The 19,782-nt window shown below is 45.6% G+C and overlaps 1 protein-coding gene across 1 annotated transcript in view; it reads left to right on the top strand.

Moving 5' to 3' along the window:
* Positions 1-491: 491 nt before the first annotated feature.
* Positions 492-19,782, top strand: part of KCNQ3 (potassium voltage-gated channel subfamily Q member 3) — a 193,791-nt gene continuing 174,500 nt past the window's right edge. Inside the window, 2 exon segments of the mRNA XM_030971456.1 lie at positions 492-870; positions 872-1,153. Of these exon segments, the coding sequence (XP_030827316.1) occupies positions 821-870; positions 872-1,153 (332 nt within the window). The 5' untranslated portion in view covers positions 492-820.

Raw genomic sequence — 19,782 nt, 5'->3', positions numbered from 1 at the left:
TCTCCCGGCATCCCTCATCCCCATCCTCCGCTCCTTCCTGCTTCGGCGGTGGAAGCAGCCCCCCGCCGGGGGCCGGGAATGCCCTCCCCTCCTCTCCCTCCCTCCAGCCGCAGCGGGGGAGGGGGGCTGTGATGCTGCAGGGGGATCCCCGGGAGCCGAGCGGGGTCTCCCCTTCCGCCGGCTGCCGGGATCTCCCCGCTCGGCGCCGGCGGCCCCGGCGGCGGCTGCTGGGGGGTGGCACCCGGGGGGTGGGGGGACAAGGGGGGGGCAGCGCCGTGGCGGGGGGCCGGTGCCGGTGTCCCCCACACCGCGGATGACTCGACAGCCGGGGCTGGGGGAGCGGGGGGCGGGCGCCCGGCTATTTGCTGGCTGCATACAATGGGCCACTCCCTAACGTGAGGGCTGGGGGGAGGCAGGAGCTGGGAGGAGGAGGAGGAGGAGGAAGAGGAGGCGGGGTGGGGGGGGGAAGAAGGGGCTCGGGCATCGGGCTGGTAAATAAACTCCGCGATGATTCCCCTCCTTCGCGCCGGCCCAGGTGCGCGCCGCGCTCCTGCCCGCCCGCTGCCCGCCGGCGCGGGTGACCTGACGGGGATGTGACCGCCTCCCCTGCCCACCTCTTCCTACCCCCTCCCTCCAGCTATATATATATATATATATATGTATATATATATATATACACACACATACATTCACAGATGAATATATATATATAAATATATAGAGAAGTCATTTTGGGGGGAGGGACGGGGAGCTCGGATCATGGCCCTGGGGCTCCCGGGGCTGTCGCCGCCGATCTGCAGCTCGCCTCCGGGGCCCGACCATGGGGCTGAAGGCGCGGCGCGGCGCGGCGGGCGGTAGCGCGGCCGGCGGGGGCGGCGGCGGCGGCGGGGCGGCGAGCGGCGGCCGGCGGCGACCCCGAGCAGGGCTCGCTGGCCCTGGGCACCGGCGGCGACCGCGACGGGACGCTGCTGCTGGAGGGCGGCGGGAAGGAGGAGGGCGGCAAGCGGAGCCCGCCGGGACTGGGGCTGCTGGCGAAGACCCCCCTGAGCCGCCCGGTGAAGCGGAACCACGCCAGGTACCGCCGCATCCAAACTTTGATCTACGACGCCCTGGAACGACCCCGCGGCTGGGCGCTGCTCTATCACGCCTTCGTGTGAGTACGCGGGGCGCGGAGCGGGGCTCCGGGGGCGCGGCCGGGGCTGCCCTGGGGGGTTTATCATCAGCGTTTTGCTTTATCATCCTCGGGGTGAGGCGCTCCGGGGGCCGGCTGTGCCTGGAGCAAGGGTCTGGTACGGGGGGTGCTGCTGAGCGGCTTTATTTCTCTTATGTCGTCGGGTTTTCCAAAAGGAGCAGCTGCTCTTAACTCTGTGATTCTGTCTTGCCCGTACCTCCACGTTGCCTTGGAGTGGCATTCCCGAGCCTGTGTGTCTGAGGCACTGGAGGAAGGATGCCAGAAAAACCAAGCTCCGGGCGGTTTTAAGGCTCGAAGTGCTTCAGGGGAACGCGGCCAGTTCAGCTCAGCCTGGAGCGTGAGGTTCAGCTCGCTGTTGCAGACCGCGGGTGAACCGATCCCTTCCGTAGCTAAAAGCGTCAAATGAAAACCATCGGGTTTCGGTCCGATAAGCATCACCCCGCAGTGCATGAAACCCGAGCATTGCAGCGCTGTCAACCAGAAAGTTACACTGACCACAAGTGAACCGAGAGGAAATAAACTCGTTTTAGGGCCCATAGGTGACAAGTCAAGAGAATGACAACTGGTTTGCATTCCTAAAAATTCTGTTGCCTTAAGTTGTCATAAGGAATATCAAAAAGATCATTCTGTCAACATCACAGAATGGAGTTGGCAGAGTCGTATTAAAATAAATGTTTGTTTTAGTGTTGTGAATGTGTTTGAAAACCCAGGGGTTTGTCAGCGATCATGGTGGTAGTGTTTTTCTTTGGCACTATAAGGTGTGCAGAGCTTTATGTGACAGAGGATTTAAGGAGTGATTTTTGAAATTGGTTTATTTGCCAAAGACAAACAAAGCTCTCTAGGCTGCATGGGTTGTGAGCCTGGATCTCAGGAAGTACTGATCATTGGCTTAGTCCTTGCACCTGCAAATAAACAATTCGAGTGTAGGGCTGTGATTTTACCTTCAGGCATATTTTTGTTATGTTCACAGTGTTTTAGCCCTGAGCAAGAGTTAAAAGGCAACCATCACTACTAGAGTGCTGCTTGTGTACCACTCATTCACTGCTGCTCCCCTCTTTTCAGTGTTTATTCATCAAGTATATCTTGGGACTCAGGTCCTGTTTTCCAGCTTAAAATCTGAAACTGGAAACTGGATGCTGTGACACTTTTTTGGTTCTTTCACCTCTTTTTGCCATAGGAAAACTCGTGCTAGCAAGCAGGCAGTGACAGCACTTGAAGTGTGTTTTGCTGGGAAGGCTCTTAGGTCTGGATCTTGCTGTTAAGTTCTGTTCAGCATTACATAATGCTGCTGGGGACAGAGGGGCACCCCTTTCATCCTGCCTTGGCCAGCCCTCACACCTCAGTGAGGCTTTAGCACACAGCAGAGCATTCCAAGCAGTTTGCACCCCTCTGTGGCAGCTGGGTCAAATCTGTATCCAGGCTCATGTCTGGATATAAGCAATAGGACAGTGGATGTGTCTGGAGAGGCTCAGGTGAGATTCAGACAATTGACAATACTGTAATTGAATATTGAATTCATTGAATTGAATTGAAATGAATAAAATAATTGACAATTATTTGCAATGGTATAAGAATTTCCAAGTTAGACCATTCATTTTAGATAACTCTCTAGATGTGTGGTTGACTTTAAGGTACTTATGCAATATGGATCACAGAATGGGAAAAAATCATGACGTTTGTAAGGTTTGATTCGTCTTAGGAGTGGACCTGACACTGTGTGGTCAACTTCTCTTTGATGACTACTCACTCCTGCAAAACTGAAATGTCAGTCTGACTCACAAAAGTCAGTAACAGTCTTGTGAAAACCATCAGTGCCAAATTCAATATTAATGAAAATGAAACAAAACAAAACACTTCTAGAAGTCCTTATCCTTAAAGGAAGTAAAAGACACAAGTCTGTCAGCCCAGCATAGACACTCCATCCCTCCCCAGGACATCCAGATGATCTTTCTGTGCAAGTTGGCCCCACTGAGTTTCTGTTCAGTCTCAGCTCCCTCTGAACTCAGTTGAAGCTGTGGGGTCTTACCTCACTATAGGATCCAGCCCAACAAAAGGAATCTGCTGAGTGATGGAGGAGTGTTCTGGGATCTGGCTGACAGGCTTCAGGGCTTGTTCCTGCCACTGGAGGAGGAAGACCTGCTTGAGAGCAGGAGCTGTGGGGAAGCAGCATCTAAGCTGATACCCAGAGTCTTTATTCTTGCCTTCAAATGAATTGTCTTGTAACCTTTTTTCCTTCTTTAAAGGAGTCTCTCTTGTTTGGAGGTGCTGCTGTGATGCAGTGTAGTTCCATCCCAGCAGTCTCCCAGCGCTTCTTTTCACACTAGAACAGTTTACACTTTTCCTTGGGAAGGTGAGAGATTGCCAGTCTTCCCATAAAATCTATAAATTTGATCTTGTTTTAATTTTCAAGGAAAGTCCCATTTATGTTATCTTAATGGCATATTATGATTTGTCTCATCTGAGTAACTTTGCAGTAAGTGCCATGCACCCAAAATTAACCAGTAAGATTGTTGCTGTCAAATACAAATAACTAGAGAATAAACAGTTGAGGGCCAAAAGGGATTTGAGGATGGCTGGATGTGATGAATTCCTTGTAGATCTGAGCATTCAGAGGTGTTTAACGAAGAGATGATGCAAAGCACTCCAATATTGTGTGTATCCCAGGGTCTGGGAGGCAGGCAGCTGCTGATGCAAGAGGATTGCAACTTTTCCATCCACGCTGAAGGTGTTGTGTGAGGGGCAGGAGGGGGCTGTGACAAGCTCTTGGTGAAAACTTTGCATGCCACAACTTTTGAAAGAGTGGCACTTTTGAAAGAGAGGGGATCTTGTTAAATCATGCAGAGATGCACAAATGGCTGCAGAGGGGTCAGGATCCTGTGTGGATCTCACTGCTGTAATGTGCACATAAAGGAGGATCCTGTGTGGATCTCACTGCTGGAATGTGCACATAAAGGAGGCTTTGGGTTGGCATTGGGTGCTCTGGAATGATCCTGTCTGAGGAAGTCGTTCAAGGAGAGCTCATAAATGGGATCAGGCCCTGCCAAGCCCTAGGGACAGAGGTGCAGCTGAGAAAGGGAGTAATTCCTGATGGAAATTTTAGCATTCAGCTTTCACTGGCAGTAATTAAGAGAAAGCGTTGTGAGATGCTTTCCTTGTGATTCTTCCTTCTTCTTTGTTCTGCACAAGTGAATTTATCCAAGCCTATCCTTGGGGATTTGGTCCCTAAAGAAGCCAGCTCTGTTTCCTTCACCATCTGAAAACATTTGCTCTCAAGTAGCTCTACAGATAGAAGATTTATCTGTCTCTCATGATGAGCCCCTTTGCTGGGTCACCAGGGTTCATGGTGTTCTTGGCAATATGGCAATGTCTTAGTGGTCCTACGTGGTAAGAAAAAATGTTTTTCCCCATGAAAAATTTCATGTCTGTAAAGCTAAACTCTAGCTGAACATTTTCAGTATAAAGTAAAATAAAATAAAATAACCTGAGATTTTGAGATGTTTTTGAGATATTTCATTTGTAAATGTCTCTTGGGTGTTGCAGGTCAGGCTACAGCCTATCCCTGTTCTTTTCTGAGCTCATGTCACTGTAGGTACAGCTGATGTTCCCATGATGTTCTGTATTTTCCTTTGTGTTAGGAAGTGCAATATATTGTAGGAAACCCCTGCAGTTGTGCCTCGTGGGATGTGTGCTGTGGCCAGGGAGACAGACTCAAGACCTGTCCGCCTCCACAAACCATCCAAATGCTTTATTTATGCACAGAAGCATTAATGAGTAGAATGAAAAATTGAAACAAGTGAGATTTTTATTTTTCCAGTGTTGTTTTTAGCTGTAAGCACAAAATATTTGGTGGATAAAGGACAGAGTACAGAAAGGTAACATAATATAGATTGTTTAGGATTGCAATTTGTGGAAAATTTTTAACCTGACTTAAAGAGAGGATGAAGGAGGAGTAACTAGGAGATAGTCTCATTTTCATATCATCTTCTGAGACAACTACAGCCTTTACTTTCATGGAGAAAAAGGCTAGGTAGAGGTTTGGGATTAGATATTCCTTTTTGGGGGAGTGTGCAGTATCACCTGCACTCTGCTGGCGTAGATCACCACGATGTACGTGCTGATGTGAGGGGGAAGCCATGGGGAACATTAGAGAACCCTTCTCTGCCATACAATCTTTTTCAGTACTGCTTCATACCTGGAATAAGAAGAGGAGGCAGAGTCATGAGATCTATCAAATCAGCATTTCTGGGAAGCACCTCTTGCATGACTGATTGTAGGTGGGCTGTTTGCAGGAAAGAGTGTCATGGGATTGGGGAGCAGGGTGAAGGTCTGGAGGCTTTCCATTGTTTTTCTCTTTGCCCTTCAGGAGATGCTCCATAAGATGTGCTCACCCCCAGACTCTGTGAGCCATCTGGAGGGAGATGGGGGAAGGCTTGGGGTAAAAAGAGGGACAACTATGAATCCTTTCTTGGCTTTTTTGGCATGGACTTGTATTTGAGGGCGTCCCTAGGGCAGCAGAGCCAGCCTGGTCCATTAGCAAGTGCCCTTTGCTTATGTGTGTGCCAATATGAGTTCTGCTTTAATTATTGATGCTAATTCATCATAATGCATGCATAAATATTCTGCAGTATACTTTGTAAAAACTAATGAAGTCTTAGTCATTGGAGACCTTACCACACGCCTCTGCTCCTGCAGCTCCACCGAGGCTTGAGGAGCTGCCCTGGGATTGTGGGTGCCCTGGGGGGATGTGGCTGTAGCTCAGCTGCTGGCATCAGCTGCCAGGACTGAAGGAAGGTGGGATTTGCTGGGGGAAAGACAAGGGGTAGCACAGCCTGGGGAAACCAGTGCCTGGGTAGTGAGTGGCTGGTGATCCCCAGCTGCAGCTCCGGAGTCCCCTCAGCAGCTCACAGGGGCCCATTGCTTATTTAACCATCCAAACTTCCTTTGAAATTATGGACCAGGCCCTTTGGTGGGAATAAGTGTTCACCTGCAGCCTCAAATCTTTGTGCTTGGGCATCAGTGCTCAGAGCTATGCGCACTCCCCAGTGGGTACCCCCAGATTGGATTGCTTTGCCCTGTATTCAATTTTGGCAAGTTTCTGTGCTGCCACGGCTCCTGGGAGCTGCAGGCACAGGGCTGCAGGGTGCGCAGCGTGTGCCTCAGTGTCCCTCAGGCCCCTGCAGGTCCCTGAACAGCCTGCTGCAAGTTCACTCCCCAGCTCATCTGATGGGCAGTGGAATCCCTGGAATGTCGGAGGGAAGCAGCGCTGCCAGTGCCAGCAAACACTCTGCAGCTGGGCTTTCAGTGCTGCCAGCTCAGCTGAGGGATAGCCCCTCAAATAGAAGTCACAATCCCTGGTGTTAGGTCTATAAAACTGAACAGTCCCAAATTTAATCAGTTTGACAAGCAATGATATAGCAAAGCCACCACAGCAGCCAGCAAATCACATTTTTCTTCTCTTTTGAGAGACTTGGTGTGACGAGCAGCAGCAGCTCAGTGCCACCCCAGCACTTCTGGAGACACTGTCAGTGGGAAAGCCCAGGACTAGATTTATCTCAGTATCTCCAGCCTGGGCTCTGGTCAGAGGTATCACTCTTCATAAAAGCCATCCCAGCCCCTTCCCAACCTCTGTTTGTTCCTTGTTGCAAACAACGGAACATGGTAGGGCACAGCAGGGTCTGTGCCCTTCTGGGACAGCTGCTGGGTGCAGAGGACACCTGAGCTTTACTTCTTGTTTTCATCTGAAAGAGGGATTCAGGAAATGGTACAAAAATGAGCAGGGAGAGGCTTTCTACACTTCTTTTGCTCATTTTGCTGTAAAATGTAGGAACACTGAAAAACAAATTTAATGGAAATAAATAGTAACTAAAGACTAATACTAATCCATTTTAACAGCTGGATTAAAAAATTAATACATACATACAATGCCAGTTATCTGTCACTGGGTGCTTTTGTGTGGAGGTGAACATGAAGGTGCCCCAGCCATTCCTACTTCTCCCAAAGGTCACCTCAGAATCCACTCAACCAGCACATTTCTTTTTTTTTTGATAGCCCTCATCTTCAAATATCACTTGATTGAATCATTTTTATTTATCGCTTATCTAACATGCAAACCTATGCATGTATGTAGAACATAATTCTGTATCCCTTGACTGTCAAAAAGTCCTTTGTGGCATTGAGATGCATGTGGAAGGTCAGACAATGGCATATTCAAGGACAATGCATATTCTGAACAAGGTCTGAACTTGAGGAATTTGAGCTGGGGGTCGGTCTCTTTCTCCGGGCAACAACAGACGGAACAAGAGGACAGTCTCAAACTGCACCAAGGGAGATACAGACTAGAATTAAGGAGGAAGTTTTTCACAGAAAGAGTGATCAAATACTGGAATCGTCTACCCAGGGAAGTGGTGGAGTCACCATCCCTCTATGTGTTTAAAAAAAGACTGGATCTGGCACTTGGTGCCATGATCTAGTTGAGGTGTTAGAAGATGGGTTGGACTCGATGATCTTAAAGGTCTCTTCCAACCTAGAAATTCTGTGATTCTGTGATTCTGTGATTTAATAGCTGGAAGAAAATTTCTGATCAAAATTGATCAAATGAGCATTAAGATAATTTATATGTTGTTTACAAACAACTGGTGACCTTAGGCACAGCCAGGTGGCTGGGTACTACCATGATCAGCCTTGCATGGTATCAATAAATGATAACGTTTATTCTTGTGTTTAATGACATTATATTCCCTTTTTGTATTTAAGAATGCCACACTCTCTTGTGCATGAAACTTTACAGAAAGAATGGAGCCATGCATCTGCTATTGCTTCTGGCAGATCCTGTTAATTGGGATAACTTAAATATTAATAGCTTTGCAGGGAATAAGCTCCACAAGAGCTGTTAAGTGTATGCTGTCTTCTGCCTTAGGATGGTAGCTGGGAAACTTAGCATTTTCTGTGGAGAGAGGGACATGCCCTGGGATATTTTGGTTCTGGTAACCTGCTTGGAAAAAGGCACTTTTGGAGAACTTCCAGGCTGGAAATCTGTAAATTGCCTTCCCTGGTCTTAAGTGAGCAAATTGCATAAATGTGTGTTTAGCTTGGAGCAAATGAAAGGTCCCTCTGAAGTCAGGAGGAACCTATCCAAGGTGGCACTGAGGTAATCCAAAGCAGAAGATTGTGACTGGGATTTGGTGGAAAGCAGCATGAGATACCATCATCTTCCTCTGTACAACCAGCTCATTGTTCTGCTCAGGCCTGGTGGGATCCTCCTAAGCTCAAGGATCCATCACCCATCTTCAGCCTTCCCATAGCTTAATAACCACCTCTGGCTGTAGTCACCAGGATACCACCTTGTCCTCCTTACTGGTGCAAACCATGCAGAAGTGAAGATGTAATATCTCTAACTCTGCTAAATCTCTCTCTGAAAGAAATGAAAGGATGCTGAGACCCTGACATGAGACATCTCTGGTGTCTCTTGAGATGTCTTTTGCTCTTTCTCCCCTCTACCACATGACATATCTTGCCCTAGTCTTTCCTGCTTTAATTTTTCTCAGTTGCTGGTGCGTGGAGCTGCAGAGATCCATTGTATGGCAGTGACAGAGGAGGAATCCTCATCCTCTCTGGGTTGCTGTTGTCTTTTACTTCCTTTGACTTCCCACACTTTATTTCATTTCATGGATCCCTGGATCTCACTTGTCCCTGTGTTTCCAGAGCTGTGGCTGAGAGCTGCATGAATGTGCTTTGCACTCCTTTGGCAGCCTGTGTTAGTTTGTGATTGTCATGTTGACTCTCCAGTGGTGCTTTTTTAAAAATTTCAAGTGCTTTTATGTTTACTTTATTCTGTCCTCACTAGTGTTTTGATCACCTCCTAGATTAGTACCTCACAATTTTGCTAACATTCAATTTAGTTCTTTTTCTAGATCATTAAGGAAACAGTAAGGCCAGAACTAAAAAACACCATTCAGCATTTTATTAAATAATAACTTCCCTGCTTCCTGGTTAATACATTGTAATTTGTTAGAGTTTTATTTATAGCTCTGGATCCAGCTTTTAGTGTCATATAGTTTCTCCCAGCCATCTGAATTAATACTGAATCAAAGATTTTATGAGATATTGCATCTATGTCAGACCTGCAAGTATTTCCTCATGTCTTTTTGTCCAAACCTGAGTTTCAGGCTGTGCTTATCTGTTTATTTCTGCGATGTGCTTTTAATTGTTATCTCTCCATCTCAGATTTTTCATGCTTTTCACATGATGTGTATCTCAAACAACAAAATAATTAATTGTTCCTGGTGCCATCCACCACTGGAGTAGAGATAAAGCAATGCTGGAAGTTTAAATATCCCAAGCCATCAAGGTCCTATCTCTTCTATGTTTTATAGGAGCCATTAGGGTTAGGCTATACCTAACTTTAGGTCAATGACAGAGATGTTAATCTTAAACCAAAAGACTCTTTACAGGACATTCCCCACTGACTGTAAATTCAGAGTGTAAAATTTTCTGCTTTCAGTGGGGATGGAGGAGAAGCAAGTGCAGCTGCTGAGGGACTGATAGTGAATTCCCCAAAGCTCCTGGTGGGGAGCTGCCCACCACTTCTCAGCAGTGCAGAACCAGCTCTGCTTATCTTTGCTCCTCTCGTGCCTCTTCGTGCAGGCTCAGAGTTTATGAGGAGAGATTACACCCTGAGGAGGGAATGTCAAGAGCACCTGATTGAAATTGCAGGGGAATTCGTTTAGGAAGGTAATTACACAAACTGGAATTTGCTCTTGTGCCTTTGCCAGCACTGTTGCTCCTGTGAGATGTGCTGTGAGAATCTCAGAGCACACAGCTGGGGCTCCCTGATCACACCCAGCCTCCTTCTGTGCCCTGCCCCAGATGCAGCCCAGGACCAGCTATGGCAGCAGCTTTGCCCATGCCCAGAGCAGTCATTGGCCATGTCTTAGCTGATTGTCAGAGCTGTGCCAGGAGTGTTCCCAAGCAGTGACACACTCTGGCTGATGGCAGGACACTGCTGGGTGGTGGATTTGTTGGTGACCGAGTGACTGAGCACAGCTCAGGTGCTGCCACAGACCTGGCACCACTCCCAGGAGGAGTCTGGGGCAGCTCCCTGCTCTGGAGGTGAGGTCAGAGATGTGGACACTCCTATTGCCAGCTGGCCTCAGGGACGCAGAGCTGGGATGAGCATCTTTGGGTTAATAGAACAGACATAATTCCTATATGTGAGATCTTACCACTTTGAGGTTTTCCTCCTGGGTCCATGCAAAAAGCCATTTTTGGGATAGAATATTAGAATAATTTTAGTTGGAAGAGACTTTTAAAGCTCTAGTCCAACCCTGCTGCTGTGGGCAGGTGCACCTTCAGTTTCAGCAGGTTGCTCAAAGCCCCACCCAAAGTGGCCTTGAATGTTTTTGGGGATGGGGCATCCACCACCTCTCTGGGCAACCTTTGCCAGTGTTTTATCACCCTCATTGTAAAAAAAAATCTTTCTTATATTTAGTCTAAGTTGATGCTCTTAGTTTCAAACCATTACCCCTGGGATAAGACCTTCACTTAGACAAAGGCCCAAAAATCCTACCCCACTGAAATAATACAGGTTTCACCCTAGGTGTGTGTTCAATAGCATATTTTACATTCTACATCTTTTCTCCTTCCTGTTCATGGGACTTTGCCATGCCTTTTGCCTCTTCTGTTTCAGTGCTGCTTGTGCTGATCAAACTCCCATGGAGGTTTCAACACTTCACCCCCACATCTTGGCATATTAACAAAAAAATACATTTTTGTGATAGAAATCCAGGAGGAAGAGCCCACTCATCATTCATTAAAACTTCCTGTGTGAAATGTGAAGATATTCCTAGTTGTGTGGATGCTGATATTTGGCTGTTTCTCCTGATTGTGTCTCACTCATTATTGTAGATGTTGTTCCATTACCTTGTCAGGTCCTGGGTGCAGAGATGGCATCTGACAGAGACTCATGGCAATTCCTGCTCTCAGAATATGGTGCTATCACATAGTACAGTGTCAAATACACTGCTCTCTTCAGTGTTAAATTACTTCCACAAACTGCATTTCCTTGCTCTTCCTCAAGGCTTGAGTGTCAGTCTTTCCACAGTGGGATCCATCCATCTAGCACAATATCTGAGGTAGCTGTCTGGAATTCTTTTATAGCTGCTGAAGAAAAACAGGAAATGGAAATTTCTGGAGTGCAATTAATCTCATTCTAAAGACAATTTGAAAATGGGTGAGATTAATCACGTCTTGCAGTGCCTGAAACTCTTCCCAGACTACAAAGGAGACCTCATGGAACTAATTTAAATTTAGGTATTTGCACTGAAAACACCTGAGGAATGGGAGACTTTCTGCCTGACCTGCGGGGCAGGGATCAAAGCCACATTAGGACAGCTAAATGCAGATATGTTCATGTACAGTTCTGTGGGTGCAGTAGGGATTTAGCTTCTCTTTATAGTCAGTGGAGATTTAGTCAATGCAATCAGTGGGTTTTAGGGTGGGATTCATCCAACCAGATGTGAGGGTCTGCTTTACATGGAGATAAATCACAACTTCAGCTCCACTGAGCAGCTCTCCCTTGTCTATAGCAGGAGCTGATCTTTGGTAAATGTCTGCAGGATTCAGACAAATGAGTTCTACCTCTAAAGGCAAGAGGAATATGATTCTTACTATTACATAGACTTCTATCTATTATATTAATTCTAATTCTCTTTCCTCAAGAGCTTTATATATGTTGCTACTTAGTATACCAGGCCATGACAAGCCTACAGTCATCCCTGACATTATGCCAAAGAAAATAACATTTCAGTAGTTTTAAGGTCTTTCTCTAGTTGAGATTCTTGAGTTTAACTTTCCACCTTCCTTTTGTTCTCTGTTTTGCCTTGGGCTTTGTCTCCCTGAGCTCTCACATAAATTTGCTTTTGATTTCTGATGGTAATTGCAGTTGATCTTGAGGCCACATTCAAACCCAGTACCTGTTGTACATCTAAGGCTGTGATTGACTGTGTTTTCCCTTTGTCTCTTGTATTTACCTGGGCACAGGAGCTGCTGTGCTGGGAGTTTGCCAGCATCAGTCCTCCTTCTTCCTATTCCTGAGTTTCAGTCCATTTGCATTGGTCCTCTTGACTACATAACCCAAAATTACCTCCCAAAATCAATGCACAGGCATCACTGTTTTCTAGGTGCCTTTTAGGGATCAGTAAACATTTTGAGGGTGGCTTGAACATTGTCCTTTTAAAGCCTGTAAGAAGTGCAGATGTGTGAGCTTCACTCAGTATTTTCAAGGGCATGCTCACTTTCATACACCCGCTGAAGCACGACACCAGAATAATTGAACCTAACGTTGAAAATCACTGGAAAACTGTATGAACTCTGAATGCATGCAAATGCCCTGACATAAAGAAGTGTATCTGGGTGGTGGTGTCTTCCTTGAACAGCTGCTAGTTTGTGTTCTTGTTTTTTGCAGAAATACTGAGCCAGTGACTGCTTTTAGTCATGTCAGTGCAGATGTAGAGTAAATCTATTGCAGTCAGAGGAGCAATTGGATTTGGCTGCTGCACTGCAAGCTTGTTCTGGACCCAGTACAAAATCTTTTTATCTTTCTGGATATTCTGCTAGTACCAGAGGCCAGGATCAAGGTCTTGCACACAAAACACTTGTCCTCCCAGTAGTGTAAGACAGCTTGAGGAGTGAGGTAGGTAGGAGAGATGGAGATCCTATGGCAGAATATCAAGTGAGCACCAACCTATCCCAGAGCTGCCAGTATTCACACCCTGGTGCTCACAGCCTGTTTCCTTCATGCTGGGAGCTGGTTTATCTAAGCATGGAGGCTTTCCTTCCCTCCTTGATCCTCAAAGATGAGAGAGAATTTTTTCCTCCCTCATAAATCCAGTTAATTGGGTGACAAATCCAGTGCAGATAAGCTGGGGAAGTTGTGCAAGAGAAGGGCTGTGTTTCTGCACATTTCTTGGTGTAGGTCGTGTCTGAAATTGGGGCTGTAGGAGGGACTTGACAACTGCAACCATAAAACCATTTAAAGTGGGAGGTTTTAGAGGTCTCCTCTCCAGTCCACAGAGAAAGGTTAACTTCAAACTCAAATCAGGTTGCTTGGGGCTGTATCCAGTTGAGTTTTGTGCATCTCCAAGATTTGAACTCCATTATATTGCAGGGAACAATAAATTTGGTTTCTCTTTGCAGAACACATTGTTTAATGTGTTTCACATGATGTGCAGATGTCTGGGCCCAGAGTCATGGAGAGTTTCCTTCCTCCCCACTCCATTTAATCCTCAGTGTGCATGGACTGAAGTGAGGTGTAACATCTAGACAGAGATGCTGGGCAGGTCAGCCCACTGCAGAGCAATCAGTGTTCATATTTAGCTGCAAAGGAAGTTGCGTGTCTCTAGGATAACCCAAACCAGTACTGTCTGTGTTTGGACACTGGGAAATGCTAGGTATAGTTTTCGTTAACCAGTAGAGTTCATTGAAGATAGGAAGTCTTTCCCAATGACTTTTTTCTTTTTTAGCAGTTTTAATAATTCAGAAGAATCATTCAGTCTCAACTCTACAACTCCTTCTCACTTTCCCATCTCTTTCTCCCTGTCCCTCACTCAATCCTGTCTTCCCTTTTTTCCTTGGTGGCATTCATCACCTCACTACTGAAGAACAGCACCGGTCACTGGATCCTCCAGCTCTGCCTTTCCTACATTACATGACTGGGACAGTGGAGTTGAGTTTGACTTAAAATCCCTCGACCTAAGTGCTGATAGCCGGGTGATGGAGCTGACATGACAAGTTGTCTCTTACTCATACATAGCTGTATTTACTTTTTTTTTATCTTTTCTACTCCTCTTTTTAACTTTTTGGATTTTGACATTGGGTTCACCTATGGTAGGATTAAAACTGTGCCTCTATTCCCCCAGAGTCAGGACTCATCAAGAATTCCTTTATCCATGTGGAGCAAGGTAGGTTAGGTGCAAGAATGATCTCTGAATCACCTTGTGATGGGAATATGGCATCCAGGGATGAGGTCCTTCTGGGGGGCTCCCTGTGACTTTGGGCAAGGCTTTTTGAGTCCCTACACAAACAGATCCTTGTAGGAGAAGCTCACAGGGCTGTTGGGATTCAGGCCCACACACCTGTGAGTCACAGTTCCTGATCACTCTTTGCCCAGGGGTGGTGATGGTGTTGGGAAAAAGTGATTTATTGATGACCTATGGAGGTAACAGCTTCCTTGTGGTGACTCAGCTGTTCTCTCAAGAAAGAGGGAATAAGAAGTGGAGGTGGACACCCATTTATCTTCCCAGAAAGGATACAAGTGGGACTAATGTCTGTCCCTGGTCTCAGCGGTAAGAGGAAGTGGTTTAGGAGCTCAGCATAATCCATGACCTGCAGTTATTTCATGCACAGCTGATACCACAGCTGCAGCTGTTGCTCCCAGAGCCAGGCTGATAATACCATGTCCTGGTTTGCAGCTCCATTTGCTGCTGGTGTTGATGACCAAGAAATTAAAGATGGGAGCTCTTGATGTGACAACAAATGGACAGCAACTTTCTGTAGCAATTGAGCCAGGGCTAAATGCATGAGTCACCACATTCCCCAGCAAATGGGATGAGAAAGAACATTGCTCCCAGAGACCAAAGAAGGACATAATCACCTCCAAAGCAATGTTTTTTTGGACACCATAGGGAAAATCTGCTGTTATAGAATAATACCTTATAGTTTTCTGGAAACAGTAACTCTAAAGAAAACATCATTAGGAGGAGTGAAGAAAAAGAGATTTTGAGCAGATGGAAATCTGTCTTCATTGGCAATGCTTGTTTTCACTTACTCTACCATGGGTTAATGTCCCAGCAACTTGAAGTAGATAATGTGTTTATTAGCCTTAATCTGAGATTTCCATCAGTGTTTGTTCCAGGCCATGAAGATGGAGTTTCTGTTTTACCAGAGGGCTTTTTAATTGCATAAATGATGGTATAGCATGATTGGAAGGTGATGCAAGATAAATTCAGGCTATACATAAGGCCTAATAGCAGATCACATATCTGCTGAAAGAATTAGCACAAGAAATTATCAATTTTCCACTTGTCATTTTTAAACCAAACTTGGAGAATTTTCTAGAAGACAGCTGTAGACTGTATCTTAGCTGCAAAATATGGGCTAAATCAATGATTTTGTATATTCTTGACTGGTGAGTAGGCAGGACTGCAAGGTGTAGCCAGGAATATGATGGGTTTGGGGGTTGTTGTTGTCTTGTTTTTGTTTAGTTTTTTTTTTTTTTTTTAGCAACAGATAAGCAAATGAGCAATGAATTAACTCAGGAAAAGGAGAATTACTTGTATCTTAATTGTATTGTTAAGATCATGATGTAACATAACAGAAGTAGTAGCAGTTACAGTAATTGTGCTGGGAAGCTTAAGATGAAATGTAGATGTCTTCCCTGTAAATGCCTAAATGTGCCATTTCAGTCTCCTCAGATGCTGATATAAACCAGGGCTACAGGAGCATTGCTGATCTGCTGAGCTCATCCTGAAGTAAAGGAGACAGTGATTTACCACACCCTGATTGCCAGAGATTGTGCCAAATAAATAGGGATCTTTTGGCGGTAAGAGGAGCTTCAACACATGGCTTAGATGTAGAAATCTACATTACAAATGCTGAGGTGAATCTCATCCTAATTGCGTTGTTGAAGGCCTTGTGGGGATAATAAAACTTTGTGAAGTACTCTGGACACGAGGATAAAACAAGCCAGCCTTTTTGGCCTTGAGGTGACTTTGCCAAATGCTAAAATCCCACACAGTCTAAAGTCTGAAACACCCTTCTCAAAGCATGTACATGCATGAACCAAGATCACCAACTTTCTGCAGTGCTGAATTCTGATTCAGTCTTGTTCCTAAATCTTCTTGTGATGCCCTTTAGGCTCACCTTATGGTGATCTCTGCTGATGTCCCCCTGGTTCCATGTGCATTCAGAGGGTAAATCTCATTTAACAGGTTTGCAGGACTGGGGTCAGAAATTGTTGCTGGTCTTTCTGGTCAATGTAGTCCCTACACTGATGCACTGATGACCAAAAAATGATTGCCAGAGTGTGGTGTTTTTGGTTTGTTTGGTTTTTTTTTTTCTTTTTGGAAAGGGCTCTAAGTCAATATTATTGTATTCAGAACACAAACACCTAGCTGTATCTCTTTAGTTATTTTAAAAAGCAATTGCAATATGGTGATTTCTTCAGCTGTCATCTCTCTTGAAGAGTGGGATGTAAGTTTTAGGTGTCCATGCAGTCTCTTTGCTGCTGATCCTCTAAAGGAGAGCAGATGGACCTGTCTGATGTCTGCCTTGTCCAGAGGGAAAGAATAATGATTTTCAGCCCACTTGGGTAGAGAAAAAAAAAAGAAGAGGAAAAAATAAGCAATAAAGCCCATATTTTTCAGCGTGAGGAGAGTGAGGTAAGACAGAAGACAGCAAAAGCTCAGGGAAGAATCCAGCAGCTTTGAAAGCAGTTCCAGTGATGGTGACAAAACAGCAGCTGAGCTGCAGAAGGAGGCAAGGGAGATGTTGGAAACAAACTTGCAAAAACGAGAGGCAAGAGGAATAACCTCATTGTGACATGTAGAAGAGAAGGAGGAGGGGAAATAAGTCTACTCTTGCAGGTCAACATGTTAGAAGCACTTAATGAAAGTGCTGCTTGTATAGGGGAAACAACTGAATTGCCCACCTGGTGTTTTGGGGGCTGTTTCAGGCAAGTTCCCCATTTTTGTCTAATCCCAAAGTGTCTACTGATGTTGCTGTTGGTCTGCAGGGAGACTCTGTGTGCCCTGGGTATGCTGAGAGCAAGCCCAAGACCTGGTGAGCAGTGAGGAGCCTTGCCCAGGTAGTGGAGGAATCCAGCTCTTTGCTGTTTGCACTATTCCTGCTCTGCAGGGAGCCAGGGCTGTGATTTATTTCAGGGTGGCTCCATTGTCCTTGCACATGTCATGGTTGTCATCTGCTCCTGGCAGCACAGGGCTGTGAGCTCTGTCCTGACACCCCAAGAGCAGGAGATTGAAGCTTTGTTTGTTATTCCAGTGCAGAGCTGAGCCTTCAGAGATGAAATCCTGGCAGAGTGTGCTTTGTGGCAATTTGGGCTGTCCTGGAACAGGGAACCTCCCTCTCTGCCCTGTGTGCTCATGGGTCAGCTCCAAGCCTGAAGAAAGTGTGAAGAATAAAGAGAGACACCAAAGAAGCTGCAACTTCTAGGCATGTTAAATGTCAGATAAAAGAGGAATAGCTTAGAATCAGTCATTAAGGTTGGAAAAGACCTTCAAGGTCATAATTCACTGACTGAATACCACCATGGCCCCTAAACCATATCATGAGGTGCTACATTTATGTATTTGTGAACATTTTCAGGATGGTGGCTCCTCTATTTCATTCTCAAAACTAAACTTCATTCTCAAACCTGAGATTTCACAGGACTGGGAGAAGCACATAATGAGGTGATGATTTCAGCTGTTCTCTTTTCTCATGGCCTGACAACACTTCTCTTCAATAAGTTTCGGTTTCTTTACTTCTTTACTTCTGTGTTTCATAAAATGCCCTACTCTGCAACATGGCTATCAAGGTGCAAGATCTTTTGTAATTCTCTGTTATTGCTTTTATAAAATTTACATCATGTTCCCTGCGGATTGGTTGTTGTTTGTTGGGTTTTTTATATATATATTTTATTTTAAGATGAGGCAGAGGAAAGTCACTGGCCTGTCTATGAGTCAGCAAATCTACCATAAAATTAGAGTTTTAGTCTGAGATTAATCTTCATGTCATGGCATCCTTTTTAAGCTCCCAAATAATTTTTAGTGGCAATAAGGATATTATTAGCAGTGTGCAGTCATGTGATAAGTCAAAATGAATAGGAGATGAATGTGATGGCACAGGTTATGTCTGACATACCTATGAAAGTGTGTTTGAAATAGTGTGGTACCACACAGCCACTGCAGCCCCTATCCCTGTTTGGATGTAGGGGCCTTTTTTACTAACTCAGAAATTATTTGTAGTGTATTTATATATATATTATAGAAGCACCTTCAGGGACAAGCAGAGATGAAAACCCTTTGGGCTGTGCATCCTTGTACTCCCAGAGTATCCCAGGCTTCTTCCAGCACTTCTAGGTCCCACCACAGTGCTTCCATAATATCTCCAGCCTTCTTCTGATGAGATGTGCCCACACCTGCCCTCCTCAGAGATGCTGCTCACCCTGCCCAACCATCCCTTGGGCTCTGCACTGCCCAGACAGAGAAAAGAGCATCCTTGTCTCAAGCTGAGGCCAAATTGGTACATAACAGGACACAGAAAATAACTGTGATTACCAGCTGGGGCAAGTATAATTTAACAAGAAAGCAGTTGTGCTTACTGTAATAATTAGTAAATATTAGTGTTTTGCATGCATGGCACAGAGAAAAACGTCCTGCAGGGGAAGACTGGAAGGAGCATAGTGCTGGATTTTCTGGTTCCCACAGGCTGCTCCTTCCTTGCTCAAGGGACAGAGGGTGAAAAGGACAGCATGAAAAAGTGGGCCAGTGAACAGGAGAAGATGGTGTCTCTGGTGGAAAAGAGAGTGATGTCGCTCCAGAACCATTAGTGGTTCAATATTAATAAATATTCTTTGATAACTGGGGATTAAGCCCTTCATGGTTGTTTTGGGAAGACATTGGGAGTCAAGGTCAGGGATCACTTGAGAGCCTGTCCCCTCTAACTGGCCTTTAAATGGTGTTCAACATACATCTGCAAGGCTGGCATCCTCAGTGGCAGTGTCTTCCCTTATGGCACAGATTGAATGACTTTCTGAAGGCACCTCTGCTTTGTCACTGTTCCTGAGGTGGGGCTCACCTCAGGAACAAGTTGTGCGCACACAAACTGCTGATAATCCTGCTATTTTCACTCTCGGGGACAGAAGACAAACCAACTAAAGGCAGTCATATTTCAGCACTAATTCAGCTTCTTTTTTATCAATTCAGCTCACCATGGATGAAGGAGCTACTGACTTCGGGACCTGGGAACTGTTCTGCTCATAGTGCTGAAGAGACAGGAGTGAATATTTGATGACATTAATTCAAGAACATGTGTTGTTCTATGGCTGGTGTGTCACAGTCTCCCAGCTGCCCTCAAATGCAGCTAGCTGCTCATACACAGCTTGTGATGGGGTGGGATATTTTTGATTAATCCTCCTCTTTGCTGGGGGTGGTTGGGTTTGTGTTTCTGGAGATCCCATCCATTTTGTTCTCAAGCCATGTTTTTCAGCCACATCTCACTCAGATTCATATGCAAGCTCCTGGTAGATTAGGTAGATTTATTTGATTCACTTAGTCTGAAATCTGTGGTTCCATCTCATTTTCCTTGGCCTATTGACACTGGGAGACTGGAGTGTTTAAAAATGCAGCTGATGTACATCATCTGCCCCCACCTGTGAATTGTCTCATCTCTGCCCTTCCTGCAGTGACCCATCTCTGATGGAAATGCAGAGGATTTAGGGAGGCAATCAAAAACTGAGAATCATATAGCACTGGGGTTTTCTTCCTTTTCTGGGCCACCCTGAGCTGTTGAGCTACAACCTTTCATGGCAGTTGCTG

Source organism: Camarhynchus parvulus, chromosome 2 (assembly GCF_901933205.1).
Source record: "Camarhynchus parvulus chromosome 2, STF_HiC, whole genome shotgun sequence".
Lineage (NCBI taxonomy): Eukaryota > Metazoa > Chordata > Aves > Passeriformes > Thraupidae > Camarhynchus > Camarhynchus parvulus.
This window is presented reverse-complemented; position numbering and strand designations above follow the sequence as displayed.